At 40.6% G+C, this 20,941-nt stretch overlaps 1 protein-coding gene across 1 annotated transcript in view; it reads right to left on the reverse strand.

Annotated features, from left to right (window-relative positions):
* Positions 1 to 20,941, reverse strand: part of pcsk2 (proprotein convertase subtilisin/kexin type 2) — a 103,253-nt gene that overhangs the window by 61,081 nt on the left and 21,231 nt on the right. The window contains exon 6 of the mRNA XM_034184271.1: positions 7,859 to 7,935. Coding sequence (XP_034040162.1) covers positions 7,859 to 7,935 — 77 coding nt within the window. The remainder of the gene's footprint in view (positions 1 to 7,858; positions 7,936 to 20,941) is intronic.

Below are 20,941 nucleotides of genomic sequence, written 5' to 3' on the forward strand. Positions count from 1 at the left end.
GTTTATCGCAGGAGTTACATTCTAAAAATAACCCGCAATAGGCAAAATCTGCGAAGTAGTCAGCATTATTTTATCCAATTATTATAGATGTTTTAAGGCTGTAAACCCCTCACTACACAGTTTATACACTTTTCTCAAACAGGCATTAACATTTTCTCACTTTTCTCTCCTGTGTAAACACTCGAAGTTCAAACCTCAGTAGAAAAAAAAATAGAACGTTTTCCTATAAATAATTATGATGGCTTTTAGAACTAACGAATTTAATTTTAACGATCAACCTACAAGGTTGGACACGTAAAAAAATTATTAATAGTGACTCACCAGTATTTCACAGTTCCTCTGACCGCGCCTCTTCGTCATGGCGCCGCTCCGCTGTCCGGATTGGCTGATTATTCGGGTGGTATGAAAAATATTACCTGTCCGCGAAAAGGGTATATTGCTATTTATTCTTTGGTGTTTTATCCAATCATATTGGCGTATCATTTATAGGTATATGATAAGATTTCATATCCTTGACTATAAATGGCCTTATGTGTGTAGCTCTGTGCCTCTGTATGTGTGTCCATAGCAAAGGCGACACTCTTGGCATAGTGGCTCTCTCTGGGTATAAGCCACCAACAAAAACTGCATCATACACTCCTTAGTAGAGAAGCTTGAATCTTCGACTGGACTGGGTTGCTTGACGCGAGGATGTCCTCGCGTCAAGCAACCCAGTCCAGTTGAAGGTTCAAGCTTCTCTACTATGGAAACCACCTGGACAACTGAGAGCCTACACAGAAACACACGCTCCTTACATAATCCGTTACACTAACCAATGCCAGAGGTGCATATTGCCATCTACTGTATCAGAGCATGTGGAACGTGAAACGATAAAATGAAAAATACCATTATCAAAACTTTAAATATCTTAACACTATTAAGAAACAGTATAATTTTCATAGCTCTAGCACAATCATACAGCACATTTGAAAGGACTGAACAAGAGCACTCTGTGAAGGCTGTAGTTTATTTATAGCCTAAACGACCATGATGAAGCGCTGATTCCAGCGTTGCTGGGTTTTCTTCTTCTTCTTCTTTTAAAAGTTTAAACTTAACTACGCTTCACCTGCGTACGTCAGCTACTTTGTCATAAAATGCTCAGAAAGGACAGACACGATTATCCACAACAGCTAGCAGCCACAGCTAGTGGTCGCTGGTCCACACAGAGATGGAAGCTCCTATTCCTGCATATTACACCCATAGTAACTGAACATAATAACAATATTTATGCAATACAGTAAATATTTCATGCATGAAGATCGTAAAGGTTCAGCATGTGTGTGCACGCTTGTCCAGACATCCACAATTAATCTGTCTGACTGTGCGTGTTTGCACATATCACTTTTTTTGTGTGCACCGTGTGATATGAATCTGTCTCTATCCCTCTGCTCCCCGCAGGGACACTGCAGAGTCAACCCTTCTCTCCCAGCATGCTTTGCTGCAGACAGGCAAGCTATTTATAACAACCAGATGATTAGCCAGTGAGTTGTGCTCGACAGTCAGCAACTGCTACACGAGCGAGCCTAAATCGTCCCTACACACTCACACACACACATATGCATGTGAGCATGTGGAGGAAATGTGAAGAATATATTTCTTTGTCTGCAGTGTGTGCTGAAGTGGCAGCAGGTCACCTAGCGTGATGGGGAGATACGGTGTTATCAGACACAAAGCATTTACTGATATTAGTCTCTCTTTGCACGCTTTATCTGCTGAAGCTGAATATGAAAAAAAAAATGCATTCAATTTATATTGCCCAATGTTGGCCCTTTTTGATGGGGTTTGAAGGGCTTATGACCACCCCTAAAATACTGTCCCTACAAAGCCTTTCAACCTCCAAATATCTTTACTCATTGCGCACTGGATTGTTTTATTTATTTATTTATTTTTATTAATGTGTGCTATGCTGTATTTACATCCACGTGAAGTAGTGTCAAATTTTGAACTTGAGTTTTGACCTTTTTGTTTTTTCCTTCAAATCAAATTGGTTAGCCTACATTTGATGGCAAATGCTCTCAAATTTAATCTGCTTATTCCTGAGCATTGGAAACCCTTTAGAAAAGCCAAGGTATGCAATCTGCAAAATCCAACCAATCCTCCCCTTCCAGTTTGCTACACAGTAACTCAAAAACAATCAGTGGTGTCATTGTGTAACGCACTGGTTTAAAGGGCCATCTAACAAGGACAAACTCTTTCAAATCTGCCGAACTTTGATGCACCAGATCAACTGAAAAAAAAAACAATTTTTATTTTTATTTTTCCGCCTATGCAACATCGTATAGACATGTCTGCCACCTGCTGTATTGTTAGTAGTTGCTGGATTGATGAGGTATTAGCTGCAGAGACAGATTGTTTCAGCACAGAAATCAGAGAAATGAATGTTACTTTGTGATTCCAAAACTGAAATAACACAGTCATTCCTTCACACAACCCAGTGAAAAGGATTTGATGCACATTTAATCACAAAAGAAAAAAGAACACAAGGGAGATGGTCCAGCTATACGTAGTGAAAAGCATCTGTGAGAGAGAGGCAGGGATTAAAGCAAAAATAAATAAATAAATAAACTTCTGACTGAAAATTTTTTTCACAGGTAAATCATAAGCTGTTCACCATCTACCTTTTTACAGAAACCCTTTTGCAATCACATCCTAGATTTTAAGGTTAAAACAAGGTGGAGACAGTGAAGAAAACAGCAAATTGTTCTCCTGCTGAGTAAGATCATATTTCACTCACTAACCATTGCTGCTCTTTTCTAATGCAGCATCACAGTATAGAAAGGCTTTAACCTACACATTATTTAAATACTCCAGGATAAACACATTTTAAGGGGACAGTTTTTATAGAGCTTTTACTTCATTCAATACCAATTACAATCTCAGGCCTGTAGCCAGGATCTGAAATTGGGGCAGGGAGCAGGGTTCTTTTTTGGTGAAAGTGGGCCTTTGTCGGTAGGAGGTGGTCTGGGAGAGCCACTCGAGGACCCCCAGACCATCTTGGGGTTTTGATGTGAAGGGATGCATTCTTGAGGTTTTTTTGATGACTAATTTCTCACCCCAATCCCCCTCAATTTAGTTGTACTGCTTAATGCGTGTTGTATTTGTATTTTCTTTTATACATTTTCACCTTTCTTTTCCTTTAACCAAAATTGATATCACAATTTACATGTTTCTTTGATAAGATTACTAACGACAAGAGTCGTAATCACTTTCATATTTTTGGCTTCCCTCATCCTAACTGACCTGATTTTAAAGACAGAATCCCAAAAAGACCCAGTAATGCCTGAGCTTAAACATTACATTAAAAAAGATCCACATCCCACTTTAGTTATCAATCAATCAATCAATCAATCAATTTTTTTATATAGCGCCAAATCACAACAAACAGTTGCCCCAAGGCGCTTTATATTGTAAGGCAAGGCCATACAATAATTATGTAAAGCCCCAACGGTCAAAACGACCCCCTGTGAGCAAGCACTTGGCTACAGTGGGAAGGAAAAACTCCCTTTTAACAGGAAGAAACCTCCAGCAGAACCAGGCTCAGGGAGGGGCAGTCTTCTGCTGGGACTGGTTGGGGCTGAGGGAGAGAACCAGGAAAAAGACATGCTGTGGAGGGGAGCAGAGATCGATCACTAATGATTAAATGCAGAGTGGTGCATACAGAGCAAAAAGAGAAAGAAACAGTGCATCATGGGAACCCCCCAGCAGTCTACGTCTATAGCAGCATAACTAAGGGATGGTTCAGGGTCACCTGATCCAGCCCTAACTATAAGCTTTAGCAAAAAGGAAAGTTTTAAGCCTAATCTTAAAAGTAGAGAGGGTGTCTGTCTCCCTGATCTGAATTGGGAGCTGGTTCCACAGGAGAGGAGCCTGAAAGCTGAAGGCTCTGCCTCCCATTCTACTCTTACAAACCCTAGGAACTACAAGTAAGCCTGCAGTCTGAGAGCGAAGCGCTCTATTGGGGTGATATGGTACTACGAGGTCCCTAAGATAAGATGGGACCTGATTATTCAAAACCTTATAAGTAAGAAGAAGAATTTTAAATTCTATTCTAGAATTAACAGGAAGCCAATGAAGTGAGGCCAATATGGGTGAGATATGCTCTCTCCTTCTAGTCCCAGTCAGTACTCTAGCTGCAGCATTTTGAATTAACTGAAGGCTTTTTAGGGAACTTTTAGGACAACCTGATAATAATGAATTACAATAGTCCAGCCTAGAGGAAATAAATGCATGAATTAGTTTTTCAGCATCACTCTGAGACAAGACCATTCTGATTTTAGAGATATTGCGTAAATGCAAAAAAGCAGTCCTACATATTTGTTTAATATGCGCTTTGAATGACATATCCTGATCAAAAATGACTCCAAGATTTCTCACAGTATTACTAGAGCTCAGGGTAATGCCATCCAGAGTAAGGATCTGGTTAGACACCATGTTTCTAAGATTTGTGGGGCCAAGTACAATAACTTCAGTTTTATCTGAGTTTAAAAGCAGGAAATTAGAAGTCATCCATGTCTTATGTCTGTAAGACAATCCTGCAGTTTAGCTAATTGGTGTGTGTCCTCTGGCTTCATGGATAGATAAAGCTGGGTATCATCTGCGTAACAATGAAAATTTAAGCAATACCGTCTAATAATACTGCCTAAGGGAAGCATGTATAAAGTGAATAAAATTGGTCCTAGCACAGAACCTTGTGGAACTCCATAATTAACTTTAGTCTGTGAAGAAGATTCCCCATTTACATGAACAAATTGTAATCTATTAGACAAATATGATTCAAACCACTGCAGCGCAGTGCCTTTAATACCTATGGCATGCTCTAATCTCTGTAATAAAATTTTATGGTCAACAGTATCAAAAGCAGCACTGAGGTCTAACAGAACAAGCACAGAGATGAGTCCACTGTCCGAGGCCATAAGAAGATCATTTGTAACCTTCACTAATGCTGTTTCTGTACTATGATGAATTCTAAAACCTGACTGAAACTCTTCAAATAGACCATTCCTCTGCAGATGATCAGTTAGCTGTTTTACAACTACCCTTTCAAGAATTTTTGAGAGAAAAGGAAGGTTGGAGATTGGCCTATAATTAGCTAAGATAGCTGGGTCAAGTGATGGCTTTTTAAGTAATGGTTTAATTACTGCCACCTTAAAAGCCTGTGGTACATAGCCAACTAACAAAGATAGATTGATCATATTTAAGATCGAAGCATTAAATAATGGTAGGGCTTCCTTGAGCAGCCTGGTAGGAATGGGGTCTAACAAACATGTTGATGGTTTGGATGAAGTAACTAATGAAAATAACTCAGACAGAACAATCGGAGAGAAAGAGTCTAACCAAATACCGGCATCACTGAAAGCAGCCAAAGATAACGATACGTCTTTGGGATGGTTATGAGTAATTTTTTCTCTAATAGTTAAAATTTTGTTAGCAAAGAAAGTCATGAAGTCATTACTAGTTAAAGTTAATGGAATACTCAGCTCAATAGAGCTCTGACTCTTTATGAAAGTTATGCAGAAAAGTTAAATTAACTAAATGTATTTTTACATGGCTCATCAATTAAACTTAGTCCAGAACTACTGTATAGTAAAATGTAGGCTCACAGTAATACTATTATTATTATTATTATTATTATTATTATTATTATTATTATTATAAGTAATAGTATTATGAAAAGCGGTCTTCAAAAGTGGACCTTTAATGAAGGGGTGTTTTGGAGGGCACGCCCCTCCCAGAACACATGCTTTCCATCTGGATGTGCCCCTGGTTTGCAGTGTGAGGAGGAACAATTAAGAATTCGTCTATTTATATGGAAAGCATGACCTGATTGAGAGATAATAAGGTTTTATGAGCGCATTTTACATCATACCATCCTCAGAAAGAGATTTTGGGCATATTTTTGGGGGAGGGGGAGCATTGGTGTTTGTTGTTATGTGTCTCGGGTTTGCAGCTGTATTTTTAGTTTAACCACAGCAAGGACACTCACAGAGCCATTCAGAGCAGACTTTGAAAGAAAAGAAAAGTTTAAAATGCAAAACTCTACACTCTGCTCTGCTCAGTGTGTCTCACCGCTGCACAGTGAGACACTCAAACACAGTGCCTCCCCCCTCCGGCAAAGTGTAGACGGGACACAGAGTAACAGACACAGAGATTCACTGCTAGGAGAAAAAAACAAAATAATATTGATTTTTGAATGTTTTGAACATGGTAAATTTTATATCTTGTGTCCAGCCTTGATTATACGTAAGGACGGTGTCAGCATGAACCCTGCCTTTTGGCAGCTCAGTTGACGGAAATCCGTTGTAGTGACAGAGAACTTTAATCTCTGGAAAGGGTGTTAGTGCACAGAACTTTACTCAATCAGAAAAATAAACTGTTATTCTATGACTGTTCCATGCATCTACCATGTCTTGTATACCAGCAATCTCAGTGAGTGACTCAGACACAATAACTCCAAAACTAAGCATACAACATCTTAATATTTACTGTGTCACAAGTTGATATGTAAGAAATTATGTGATTAGCATTTGATCAATATAGCCATTGGGTAACGTGTTCAAATATTGAGCTGCCAACTATATATATATATCCATGTTACTTAACCACCTCAGTTACAAAGACTAAAAAAATGCATAGTATTTGCAGCCAACAGGTCTGTGTGTTGCTTGTTTAGCAGTGATTAGATTAAAAAAAAACAAGGAAAACCAAACGAGGGTCTCGTCCACATAACCCTGCGGGAAGGATTTTGTGTGAATGTAGCCAAAGCAGACACTTCTACCTTCTGTCTCTGTCGCTCTCAACATACAGTATGTGTGGTGCATGTACTGTACCTTGAAATGATCTTGGTCTAGTTTTGGCCTAGGTTTGGTGGCCAAAAGGGGGACTTTGGGCACGCACCCACTACAATTGCATGGGGGGGACATACAGACTAGAACGGGCCTCAGAAGACACAGAAGTTTACAAGAGGGGTCAGTTACTGTAATAACATGGGACAAGTGAATGTGTTTAATAGACTCGGTTAGTGGTTTGCTACCACTAATCTTGTGGCGAGCAGGTTGTGAAGAGGAAGCAGGTAGGTGTGTGAACATTCAGTTATCCAGCAGGTGCTGATGCTGGCAGCACTCCCTGGTGCAGGTACTCACGCTAGCAAACAGACCAGGCAGATACGCCACGAATTATCAGCATCAGATAGCAAAGCTTACTCTAGCAGTAGCAGCACATTGAAATTAATCATTTACTCTCAGGGTTTCAATGGTAACGTGGATGAACTGATTCTCAGGTTTGACACAGACTTTCTCTGCCCAGCACAGAAGCAACAACCAAAAGCGTTCTAACCGATCAAACGTCATTTAACAAAGAGCTAACCCAGAAACGCACAGACGAATGAAAAGATACTATTGTGTGATGAATTGATGCATTAACATTTTAGCTTTAGTGTTGGAACTTTGATGTTTTGTCAAGTGTATTTGGAACTTCACGTTTTTATAGGCCAGATTTCGTAAACTGGGTTTGTGGTGAAGCTTGAAGTTTGTTTAGTAGCCTAGGCTGTAAGTCATGGATGTCATCTGCATCAAACAGTCTCTTGGAAGCGTTTTGGTCACCCCACCCCGGGAAAAAAAAACACACTGGGAGGCTACCCATTGATGTTGGCCTGATGCCAGGACTATGTTAGACAATAGCTCTGTTTATATTGAAGCATTATGTCTTAATGGCACTATGTGGAGACAAAATCAATAGAGGAGAACTATCAGACTATCTAGAGAGTGTACACAAGTGCACATATAAACACACTATGTTTATGAGGTAGCCGGGTTCAATTTACCTGTTAAACCAGTCATCTGTGTAGCGTGGAAATGGGAAGGGGTCATTGCTGCTGAAGTCATAGCTGGCATCGGCATTCTGAATAGACCAAATGAACAAGAAAGAGAAAACATTTTGTTGTAGAGTATGAGGGGACATTCAAGCCAAAATTCATCCTAAAACATGCATTCAACATCTCACATACATACATATGTTCCCATCTACCATACATATAGTCTACCTTTAACATACACATAGTCAGGAACATAAGCCCTGAGGGCCACTGGTGTTGGTCCTTATTCATCCACTACTCTATCGTAGATGTAAGTCCAACTAACTGGATGGGACCCCAGTTTAATACAGATTACATCCCCAGCTGAGACTGGTACACATTTACAAGTGGGTGGACTGATACCATCCAGATGAACTGTATTGTATAAAGACACAGATACTATAGGTAGCATGTCTGGGAATCAAACCTAAGTCTACACATTCATAGCCCAACTCCTATCAAAGTGAAAGTAAATGGACGAATAAACAGTATTATTGTTTAGATAAATCATCACTTTGAAAATCAAAGGTTTTTCTTTTCTTTTCTTTTGACAAGTCAGCAGGTGTATACATGGACATTTCCAAGTCACTGAGCAGGTCTTGGACTTCTTTTCCATTAATCAGAACTCTCAATATGATGTCCAGTGATCGGCTGATGCAAGTGAAGGAGGCCATCATTAACCACACCTACAGAAACTCTAGGTGTGGCCAAATTGACAATTTGGTAGAGTTTTTAAAAAAAAAAAAAGAATATGTGCTAGCAAGCTGTAAGCAATGCCAAAAGTCCCAGAAGATCACAAAAAGACAAAAAAGTGGCAACTGCTTCCTTGGTGAAGAAAAACCCCTTCACATCTAGCGATGTAAGGAACACTCGAGGAGGAAGATGTATCAGTGTCAGAGTCTGCCATCAAGAGATGTCTTATAACATTAACAAGAAGGTGTAAACCAGTGGTAACACTCAAGAACAGTGGTGTCCAAACTATTCCAGAAAGGGTCGAGAGGGTGCAGGTTTTCCTTGAAGCCACTGACTCCAGCAGGCAATTTCACTGATTAACATCACTTTGAGAAGGTGGTATGAGTTCATCAATATCATATTCTTGTCTGCGTAGTCGAAAATAAAACATGTAAAAGGGGTAGAAAATATAAGTTTTACTTCATTCTACTCCCTTTGAGTAATGTACGGATGTCAAAGATGAATGTGCGCAATGTATAAATGTTTTTAACTTGCTCAAATAAAGTATTCATCAAGTATTCATCAAGTGCTCAAGAACATTGAGGTGAGATTAGACTTTCCCTGAAAATATCCAAAAAAAAAAAAGTTCTGGAACAATATTCATTAGTCATCACATTTTGATGCAAATGGTTCATTTTGACTGGAAGTCAATATGTGATGAGTTGGGTAACCCCTTGTGTCAAGCAAAATGTGATGAACTGAACAAGCCCAACTCATCAGATATTAACTTCCAGTCAAACGCTAACTCCAACCATAACCGTAACTAAAACATCGATGAATGTTCTCTTATGATGTTGAAGTGGCACTGCTCTAAAAAAAAAACCCCTCCATCTCCCTGCCCATCCCAAAATGATGCGAGGGAGGTGGGGTGGGGGGGGGGTCCCTAACTCGTCACATTGTAGTTGAAAGGAGCACTGACTAAGCTCAAAAATGTGAGGAGTTGGGAGTGATAATGTGTTCTCTGCTCAGATTCAGTCAAATGCTGCTAAACTGGTATAAAACAGAGTTTTGTGGTACAGTTGGATAATAAACCAAAGCAAGAACTTCCCAAAGTGAAAAAAAACCCTGAATATCCTCAATGGTCAAGTCGGACACTTGACCTCAACCTAATAGAGCGCACTGTTCAATTACGGAACACAAAACAGACAATAAAAAGACCCACAAACAAGATTTTCTGCATCTGTTTTTCAGTAACTGTATAATTAATATGGAATAATGGCTCAGTAACTGCTTACATTTAATTCCATGTGGTCAGAATTCATGGGCTCAGTAAAAAGCCACTGAAAAATAAGGAGGGGGGGAAAAAAGACATCCTGAGGAAGCATTTATAGATCCTGGGAAAAAGCCACACTTGTTGCTCTATATGTCACACACTGCACAAAAGGCATTGTGCCTTCTTGTTTGTCTGTCGGTTAATCGTTTCTTCTCGATCAACCATTTCACTGGGAGTGGTATTTGATCTGCTCGATGTTCCCGCCAACAAGTGCAGAGTGTCATCATGTGTACAGAGCAGTCACAGCTGTGTCCATTAGACACACAGACGAACACATCAGATTAATTGTGAGGTCCATTTCCACGCCTGGGTTCTGCTGGCTGGCATTTCTACAAGATGACTCAGTCAGTGCCGAAGAGGGAATCCAAATAGTAATAGTAATTATGGTGATGTGAGGAAAGTAGTCATGCTTACACTAATAGGTTTGCATGATGAAGTGGCTGTGGAGTGACAATCGTTCATCTGTGATTGCTTAAATAGAAAATGTGATGAGAAATTGACAGTTTATAGCTATTTAGGCACTACCTCTACATTTTGCTGTCATCTCTTTGTTTCTCTTTAGGAGGGGTGTGAAGATGGTAAGGTTTATGACTTTGACATTCACCCAAATGATTGACTTACCATAACAGTTTTGGAAACTTCCAAAGTGTGTGCCACACTGGGTCCAAATCGGCTTAAAAATGTAATTAATTCTCTAAGGGCAATTTCGTGGCCAACCTTCATTGGCATACTAAGTTGGGCCCAATGATTTACTCTTGCAAATTTGACCTTAAAGAGCAATTCTAGAACCCACCTTCGCATGCGTGCTGAATTTGGTGCAAATCAGAGTGAAAAACTTAGATTTTGAAAATTGGTCAATTCAATTTTCAGTTCAGTTTATTTCATTTATATAGCACCAAATCACCACAAAGCTGCCTCAAGACGCTTCACACAAGTAAGGTCTACCCTTACCAAACCCTAGAGCAAACACACCGGCAATAGTGGTAAGGAAAAACTCCCTCTGATGATACTGAGGAAGGAACCTCAAGCAGACCAGACTCAAAGGGGTGACCCTCTTGGTCACAAAGAACCTGATTTAATTTTGGTCAATTTGACCTTAAAGGAGACCTGCATTGAAAAAAATGCAGTCAGATTTTTTGAACAAAAAATGACTTACATTTACACATGAGATCCTTCTGAATGTAGTAAAGTAAATCTGCAAACCCAGATCTGTCATTCAATGGAGAAATCTTCATTTGAAAATGACAAATTTACAGCTAACATTTAGCCCTCCGCAAACTGTCCCTCTCATCATGGACGCTGCCGAGACGTCACAGACAAGACCCTCTCCCAGCATGCATTGCGCCAATTGTAATTTGTGGATTTACGTCAGTTTGCATCTGCACCTTTTTCTTGTCTTATACGGAAGGATCTACTTTTTTTAAAACTTGATATTGTCTTGCGGCACGTTTGGTGAGTACACATTTCTTTTATTTGTGCTTGAAAATTATTTTGGGGGACTTTTTCATACGCCCGTTTGATTGAGTGGTGTCGCAATGAAAATCTACTGTCTTTCGCCTCTGGTACCATCGCGGGATATGGAGGCGAGACCCGCAAAGAATCCCAGTCATTAAAAATATATAAACCTCTCTCAGCGTCCATGGAGCTCTGGGGCTCCGATTGCCGAGACGTGCGGTGCTGTGGATTTTGCCGCAAGAAGTCTGTCCTTGCAGCAACAGGTGTACCGGCCACTTCGCATTAAAGCAGCGAGCGTAATCTCAGGACTTGTGCCAAGTGTGCTGCAGCTCCATTCAGTAGACAGAGAGGTGATGCCGGTGTTGTGCGCTGAATATGGCACAACACCGGCTAAAAAGCAGACACGGGCAGTGTGAGTGGCCCGCGTCGGCGGTTAATGAGCTCGTTAACGAGCCCGCAGACTTAATAAGCGCAGCGGAGGCAGAGAGCGGGAGAGGAAGAACGGCGCCCGCTGTCGATGTCGTTGCTGATCTGAGCACACAGATCTGTATCTCACATTCATTGCAGCTTACTTTTGGATGCTGAAACCAGGATGTGTATAAGTAACATTACTAACAGATAAAATCAATTTCAATGCGGGATCGGACTGAAGGTGGGAGCGCGTCGTCTTGTCCCTGACGTCATGGAAATGATACGGCTGTACAAACTGTTTTCACAGAGGGCTAAATTTTAGCTGCAAATTTGTCATTTTTAAACGAAGATTTCTCCGCTGAATTACAAATTTGGGCTTACAGATTTACTTTACTGCATTCACAAGGGTCTTATAAATACATATCAGCTATTTCTTTCTGAAATCTGACCACATTTATTTCAATGCAGGTCTACTTTAAAGGGTAATTCTGGAACCCACCTTCATATACTGAATGTGCCACGTTTGGTGCAAATCAGAGTGGAAAAACATACATTTTGACAATTGGCTGTAAAGAACGTGACTGCAGTTATTGACTAGGGATGGGATGACTAGTCGTAATAGTTGACTACGACTAGCTAACATCCGACTAGATGACTGTTTTTTATTAGTCGACCAGTTGAAAGCTATTTATTCAGTTAATTTATGCCTCAAAAGAATAGACCTGCTGGAGCTGGCACCACTCCCTTCCCTCGGTGAAGAAAGTGTGTGAGCCCTGGCATGCGAATTAGTCAGCTCAAACGGGTAGTATATGCCTAGTAAATGAATGCAGGCATTGTCTTCATGCTAATGCTGTTTTGAGGGGTTTTTTTGTATTTGTGATTTTGTGCTTAAATTTGTTAAAATAAATGTCACATTTGAGTTTCACCATGAAGATTAGAAATTGGCTTAAGTCATTTAATGTCAAATTTAGTTGCCGACAATTCGATGATTCGTCCCAGCCCTATTATTGACCTTTGGCAAATTTGAGCTTACCTGGGAAGTTCCAGAAGCCACCTCCATGTATGTGGCAACTTTGGTGTGCATCAGAGAGAAAAATCAAAATTTTGATTGTTGACCCTGATGACCTTGAACACTGCTAAAAACCAAACCCCTTAACCCTTTAAAAGCCTCACATTTTTCAATAGAGTGTAGTGGATATCACTATACTCCACCAAACAATTGATCTGAACATTAAAGTCATTTCTGGAGTTGACCATCATCCACATAGCAAAATTGGTGGAAAGTGGTGGAAAGGACCGATGAAGAACATATTCTCAGAACATGCTTATATGACATCATACCAAAAATTTAAATCATAATATTTCACGCATATTCCTCCAAATTTCTGCATGCATGTGCAAGAAAATTTTGCTTAGCAGTCAGAAATAGGTGTTTGCATTTTGGTTAAACTTAGTGTTAGAACAACAATAATGATACTTCTGAAGAAGATGAATTTCCACTTCGTTTTATGTTTTTGGATCTTCTGTCTCTTTTTAGGGATGTCATCACCACGAATATGTGTCATATGCACGAATTTTGTGCATTCCTTTTCATACATTTTCCTGCAAATTTTTCTTGAGGATAATTCTTATGTTTATGTAGGCAAGTGTCAAAGAGAAATAAATGATTTGAACATGTGCAATTCCACAGTAACGGAATTAAAATCAGACCACATTTTTAATGGTAAGCCAAAATATGGTCAGATTGTCATCAGAAATGGCCAAAGTGGCACAGAAGTCAAAGTTCACATCATCAAGAACTTGTTGTTTGTGTTATCTTAAGGCTTGTCAGAAAGAACTTCCGAATAGTTTATGCTTGTGTCAGAAGCAACCCTAACCCTAACCCTAACCCCAACCCCCCACCCCAATTTTTCATTAAATAGAGTGAACAGTGCTTTGTCCTGGAAACAAATGGCATATGGGCTTGTCGATTAATCACTCACTGTTCTGCTATTGTTGGCTTTTAGGCTCCACTCGTCCTCTGGTGTCCTGTGAGTAACCAGAGTTAGAATAATGGATTGGGCCCAGGCTCACCCACCTCACTTCTCCTTGGAAACCCATGTCTGACCGGCGTCATCACAGCAAATCATACTTGAGAGACAAACCGGGGGAGGTGTAACTATGTGCCATGAAAGGTCAACAATCTGCAGGATTGTTCTTCAACCGATCACATCGGTTGGTGATTTCACTGGCAAGGGCAGCTCTGAATTGAGGGGAGAAGCTTATCAGCAGTGGGGGGGCACAGTTCCACTAATCCACTAGTTAGGAAAGCTAACGTTTTCATTCGCAGATTAGCTTTTCAGCTAAATTTGAAAACCATCAGCAGACCAATAAGCTTCCGCTAAATTTAGTTCCACTAACTTTCCCTCCACTAACATTTTTTTTTTTTTTTGCTGGTAAAGTGAGTAAATTTAACAGTCCAAAACATTTGTAAACCCTAAAATCATACATGTTAGTTCCTGTTTATAAACGCAGAGTGCTAGCTAACACTTCCGGTTCATAGGTGCACTGGTAAGAGAAGACACTGCTCAAAAACATTATGGAAGCAGCTCAAAAGCCAGTATTTTTATTTATTTATTTTTTGTGCATTTGTTTTGTGTTTACAAATGCAATATGGGTGAGCCGTAGCTTGTTGACAGTTTACACCCATTTTGGCATCCCTTCACTGGCTTCCTGTCCCAGTGAGATCTGATTTTAAGGTTCTGCTACTAGTCTATAAAATTGTTCATGGACTGGCACCTCCTTACCTAGCTGATCTAATTAAACCTTATGTACCGGCCCGGGCTTTGCATTCTCAGGGTGCAGGACTTTGTGTCCCTAGGGTGAATAAGAAGTCTGTGGGTCATAGAGCTTTCTCTTATCATGCCCCTGTTTTGTGGAATGATCTCTCCACATCAAAACAGTCAGATTCTGTGGAGACTTTCAAGTCCAGACTTAAGACGCACTTATTTTTCCTTTTGCATGGCTAGTATACTGGCATAGTATAGTTCTGCACTTTTTACTCTTTTAATTAATTTTATTAGGAAACGGAACGTGCCGCGGCCTCAACTTTACCTAAGTTCTGGGTCTTTTAGTGAAGCTTAGGGCTAGTGGAAGGCGATCATGTTAGTATCCTGTTTTTCTTGTTTAATGCTGGCAAATTATACTGTATTTCTTGTCTTTCTGGTCCCTGATTCTGTTTTTTCTCTCTGTTTAAGGTGCAGCTTCATCCAGAGAAGGGTGTGGTATTTGTGCTGAAAACCCTCCTGTCCTGTGCACCAATAGCATTTCTTGTATATTTTTTGGTGAATTCTTCCGTAATTTATGTTTTTATGTAATTTATGTAATTAATTTATGCGACCCTTTGAGTCTGGTTTGCTTGAGGTTTCTTCCTCAGAGGGAGTTTTTCCTTACCACTGTTGCTCTGGGGTTTAGTAAGGTTAGACCTTACTTGTGTGAAGCGACTTGAGGCAACTCTGTTGTGATTTGGCGCTATATAAATGAAAATAAAAACATTAAAATAAACTGAAATTGAGTTTAGAAATATATAATATTGTTACAGGCTTAGCCTATCACTTAAAGAGGTTAGCCTCGTGGGTAATGTATGTTAATAATGTATATTTCGTGCTGCTGAATCACAACTTGCCGTTTTTCCTGGTAAAGTGATCAAAGTTTACCAGTCAAAGACGTTTGTAAAACTTAAAATCAAACAATTTTAATCCCCGTCGTGTGTAGATCAGTGGTTTTTGGCAGACTGGCTCACACTCTCACGAGCGCCACTAGCTTATCTTATGACAAGCTAAAAGTGGATGCTCTAGTTATGGCCGAACAACTCTCCAGTTTCTGGGGATTCTGTGTTCGTATGCGCCCACGGCCGACATGCTTGATGAATTCCTGCGCAAAAAGTAGTTCCCAGATAACTGATATATTCCTGTGAGATAATGAGTATATCTCATCTAAATCAATTCTAAAATTTACCAGTAATAAAATTTTATCCTGATAAACTGCTGATCCCGACCTCTTCTGAAAGTTCTCTGTTCTCTCACGACGTCCTGGGTCAACAGAGGCTTAAATTTTGAGGTTTTCAGCTCCAAACAGGCTGACGACGGCACCTCAGAGCGCGGCGCGACGTTAAAATTTTCACCAAAAACCAGCTGAATTTCTCGAATGGTGTCCACTTCGATGTGCCTCACAGGTTCTGAAAAAATTTTGATCAAGCAAAGCGCCAGTCTCTCAGGAAGAAGTCAGACAAAGACCACTCCTCACTCAAAGCCTGCCCACAGGCGAATGACGTAACCGACAGGCATGAAAAAACTCACGCATGCGCACAAGGGTTCAAGGTTGGCTGATGTAATCGCACGTGATTCAAATCCAAATATTTTTATAAAAAAATAAAAAGGTCGGTTTCTTTTCTAATAGACCTCGTATATATATATATATATATATATATATATATATATATATATATATATATATATATATATATATATATATATATATATAAGGATTAAACAGTGAGAAGCCGCGGAGTCTAAAACACCACAACGCAAAGTGGAGTGGTGTTACTCCACAAAGTGCATTCAAACCATATAATGCATGGCTTCTTGTTGTTTAATCCACTTATACCATGGTCCCACACAATGAGCTAACACACAAATATTTATTTAAGCTAACAGAACTTGATAAAAATGAGTATTTGGGACTATTTTATACCAGTCTCAAGATATTTTGCCTCCGATGCGCTTACCTAGTCTGCGGGCTCGCGCTGCAGCGGGCCACTGACACCGCACCCCTCTCTGCTGTATGGAGCTGCAGCCAACTCTGGTAACAAGTCCAGAAACTACGCTCGCTGTTTTGATGCGGGGCATTCCGGCAGCCCGCGAGGATAGAACCGTTGTCTTCTTCTTTCCCATCTTCAATCTTGTCCAGTTCATCTGATGTTAAATCTTTACGCCGTTGCTTTTGCTATTCTTCTCATTTGCTCTCCTCCTCTTTCCATTCCTCAACCTTTTTATTTTGGCCAAAAATATTAAAATTCACTTGGAAATCCATGTTTTATTGCATTTCTGTCATTCACCTGTGAAAACACAGCTGATCTGTGCCAAATGATTTGCACGTTGCTATGGTGACGACCAGAACAGAGTGATTATAACAGTGACTTAACTCGCCGAACTACGTGTGCGTATACACTAAAATAATGCATGCCAGTTAGACATGGAACTCTCACTGACCTTTGTATAAATATATAAATATATATCCATCCATCCATTTTCTTCCGCTTTATCCGAAGTCGGGTCGCGGGGGCAGCAGCTCAAGCAAAGCCGCCCAGACCTCCCGATCCACACACACCTCCCCCACCTCCTCCGGGGGAACCCCAAGGCGTTCCCAAGCCAGACGAGAGATGTAATCCTTCCAGCGTGTCCTGGGTCTTCCCCGGGGCCTCCTCCCAATGGGAGGTGCCCGGAACACCTCTCCAGCGAGGCGTCCGGGGGCATCCGGAAAAGATGCCCGAGCCACCTCAACTGACTCCTTTCGACGTGGAGGAGCAGCGGCTCGACTCCGAGCTCCTCCCAAGTGACCGAGCTCCTCACCCTATCTCTAAGGGAGCGCCCAGCCACCCTGCGGAGGAAACTCATCTCGGCCGCTTGTACCCGCGATCTCGTTCTTTCGGTAATGAGCCGAAATAAATAAATAAATAAATAAATAAATATATATATATATATATATTTGTTTTCCTTTATGAATCATTGGTTGTTTGGAACAGCAATTTCAGTTAAATGTATCATAGCAGACAAACAGTGATATTTGAGAAGTGTAATGAATGATATGAAAGATGAAAAACACTTGCTACCTACAGTAAAATTTGAAGGTGGTTCTATCATGCTGTGTGGCTGTTTGGCCAGTGCAGGTACTGGGAATCTTGTTAAAGTTGAGGGTCACATGGATTCCAGTCAATATCAGCAGATTCTTGAGAACAATGTTCAAGACTCAGTGACAAAGTTGAAGTTGCGCCGGGACTGGATCTTTCAACAAGACAACAACCTTAAACACTGCTCAAAATCTACTAAGGCATTCATGCAGAGGATCAAGTACAGCGTTCTGAAATGGCCATCTCAGTCCCCAGATGTAAATATTACTGAAAATCTGTGGTTTGATTTTAAGTGGGCTCTTCATGCTCGGAAACCAACAAACCTGAGATGCTGAAAAGCTGAAGAGTTGGAGTGCTACTTAGAACTATATCTGTTTTAAGATGGTGCTCATTGGTAGAGGGCTTGTTCAGATAAAGTCTTGAAAAGATACCAAGGCACTCATCTAATAAAAAAGTTAAAATGCCTTTATTTTATGGGCAAATCATAATTAAAAAATGGACTTCTTCAACGTGTTTCAGAAGCCTTCATCAGGAAGTGAACACTCATTCTGAGACAAGTCTTGATTAAAAACCTCAAAATAGGTGGGTCAGCAGGTGTGAACAAGTGGATCATCACTTAGCCAATGAGAACAAAGTCAGATAAAGGGTATTCAAAGCTGAAAAAAAAAGATTGGCCAACAATGTTGTGTGAGCCGCCAGAAGAGGAGGTACTGCTGGCCCACCACCAGAGGGCGCCCTGCCTGAAGTGCGGGCTTCAGGCACGAGAGGGCGCTGCCGCCACGGACACAGCCGGGGGTGACAGGTGTCACTCATTATCTCCTGACAGCTGTCACTAATTCATGCTTCATCATCTCACTCCATAAAACCCGGACGTCATCTCCACCTCATCGCCGAGATATCGTCAAACCATTCAGGTAGTATTCTCAGCCTTGAAAGGGAACTGTGTATCAGTCTGAACTCTTTTTTGCAGCCGCTTTCCTGTGGTGTTCCGTGTCTGTGTGACCGGCGTTCGGTGTGTCCAGCAACGGCTCCGCTGCACGCCTCTACCAGATAAGTGGGTAGACAGGAGCTGCACGAGTGTGTGTTAGAGGTGGAGGTGGCATTCCCACCGTTGTTGCTACTGGGTGTGCACACACCCATATCTTATTGTATCTGCTCCCTGCCAGCAGTACCAGATCTGACCTTCGAAGACGGTGGCCACCTGGGGACTCGGGACTTGGCGGCTCCAGTATTCTCCGGGTTCGGTGGCGGAGGAAATCATGTGGTTCCGGTTCATCTCAGGACAGACGTCTTCTATCCTCGAGCCTGCCCACACGTCACCCTTGTGATTGACTGTCTGTTAAATTTCACATTCCTCTGTGTTGTGCTCATTCACAACAGTAAAGTGTTCATATTTGACTCTTTCATTGTCCGTTCATTTGCGCCCCCTGTTGTGGGTCCGTGTCACTACACTTTCACAACAAACAAAGCTGGAAAAAAAAAAAAAAAACGAATTAGGCCCATTGTTGGCCACTCGTTTTTTTTTGTTTGTTTGTTTGTTTGTTTGTTTGTTTTTTCAGCTTTGAATACCCTTTATCTGACTTTGTTCTCATTAGTTAAGTGATGATCCACTTGTTCACACCTGCTGACCCACCTATTTTGAGGTTTTTAATCAAGACTTGTCTCAGAATGAGTGTTCACTTCCTGATGAAGGCTTCTGAAACACGTTGAAGAAGTACATTTTTTTAATTATGATTTGCCCATAAAATAAAGGCATTTTAACTTTTTTATTAGATGAGTGCCTTGGTATCTTTTCAAGACTAAACCTGAGATGTTTTTTAAAGAAGAATGGTCCAAAATACCTTCAGTCAGAATCCAGACTCTCATTGGAAGCTATAGGAAGGGTTTACAGGCTGTTATTTCTGCAAAAGGAGGATCTAGTAAATATTGATGTATTTTTTTCTCTTGGGGTACCCAAATTTCTGCACCTGCCTAATTTTGTTTAAAGAATTATTGCACACTTTCTGTACATCCTAGAAACTTCATTTCACTTCTCAAATATCACTGTGTTTGTCTGCTATATGATATATTTAACTGAAATTGCTGATCCAAACAACCAATGATTTATAAAGGAAAACATGGAAATTGTCAGGGGTGCCCAAACCTTTACATACAACTGTGTATATATATATATATATATATATATATATATATATATATATATATATATATATATATATATATATATATATATATATATATATATATATATATAGTATATAGTACACCACTGTACCACTGTATGTTCATGCATACTCTCTTTTTAAAAAATGCTCACATGAATACACACCCACGTGCACAGACACAAAATCAATTTAAACCAAACTCAGTTATGTAATGAAGTCAAAGCAGAATTTTATCTTTTTTTAATTGCTTTTACTCAGCTGATTGTGGGAGGCATTTGCTTGGTCTGCAAAAAAAAAACAAAAAAAAACAACATACACACACACACACACAATGATGGTTGCCAAATAAAATTAAATGTGACTAATGCCTATGTCCCACTCACTCTCTCGTATACAGCAGACCCGTCCATCTTTTGCACTGTGCTCCCGCATCACATCAGCTGATGATGTTATTTTTGGGCCAGTGCTCTTCTTTGTTCACAGGCAAGAAACATGCAAAGGCAGGCAGAAACAACTCCCACCGCCCCCACGCTGATACGGCCCACATTTACAAAGATCTCCCACTGTTGACAAAATAAAGCACGCTGCACGAGGGATGATTTGCACTTCCTCTGATGATGATTTTTATTACCTCTGATGAAATCAGTGGCAATATATTTATAATTCAGTCCTTGCATTCTTGCATAAATGACTTGATACCGGGACAAGGGATGTTTTGAAGCTGTGCACCGCTCTATCACTCATTCTTTCATGACACCTCAGTCTCTTGGGGCAGGCTTGCATTTCATCATCATGGCAACATGATGCATTCCAAATGACCAAAATCAGTGCAGCCAAAACTTATGCCTCCATCTTGACTTTTAAATACCCCCTGGCATTTTGTTGTGCGTGTGTGTGTGTGTGTGTGTGTGTGTGTGTGTGTGTGTGTGTGTGTGTGTGTGTGTGTGTGTGTGTGTGTGTGTGTGTGTGTGTGTGTGTGTGTGTGTGTGACAGGGCAGTCTGCTGTTGTGCCCGCCTCCATCAAAAGTGCAAGGAAACACAGGCGCCGTGAAGCCGGTTTGGAAAGTACCCATCACTGCCAGTGGCTCCGAAGGAGACACCAACAAATTGTCTGAAATTGAATAACACAC

The sequence above is a fragment of the Thalassophryne amazonica genome, chromosome 13 (genome assembly GCF_902500255.1).
Source record: "Thalassophryne amazonica chromosome 13, fThaAma1.1, whole genome shotgun sequence".
In the NCBI taxonomy this organism is placed as follows: domain Eukaryota; kingdom Metazoa; phylum Chordata; class Actinopteri; order Batrachoidiformes; family Batrachoididae; genus Thalassophryne; species Thalassophryne amazonica.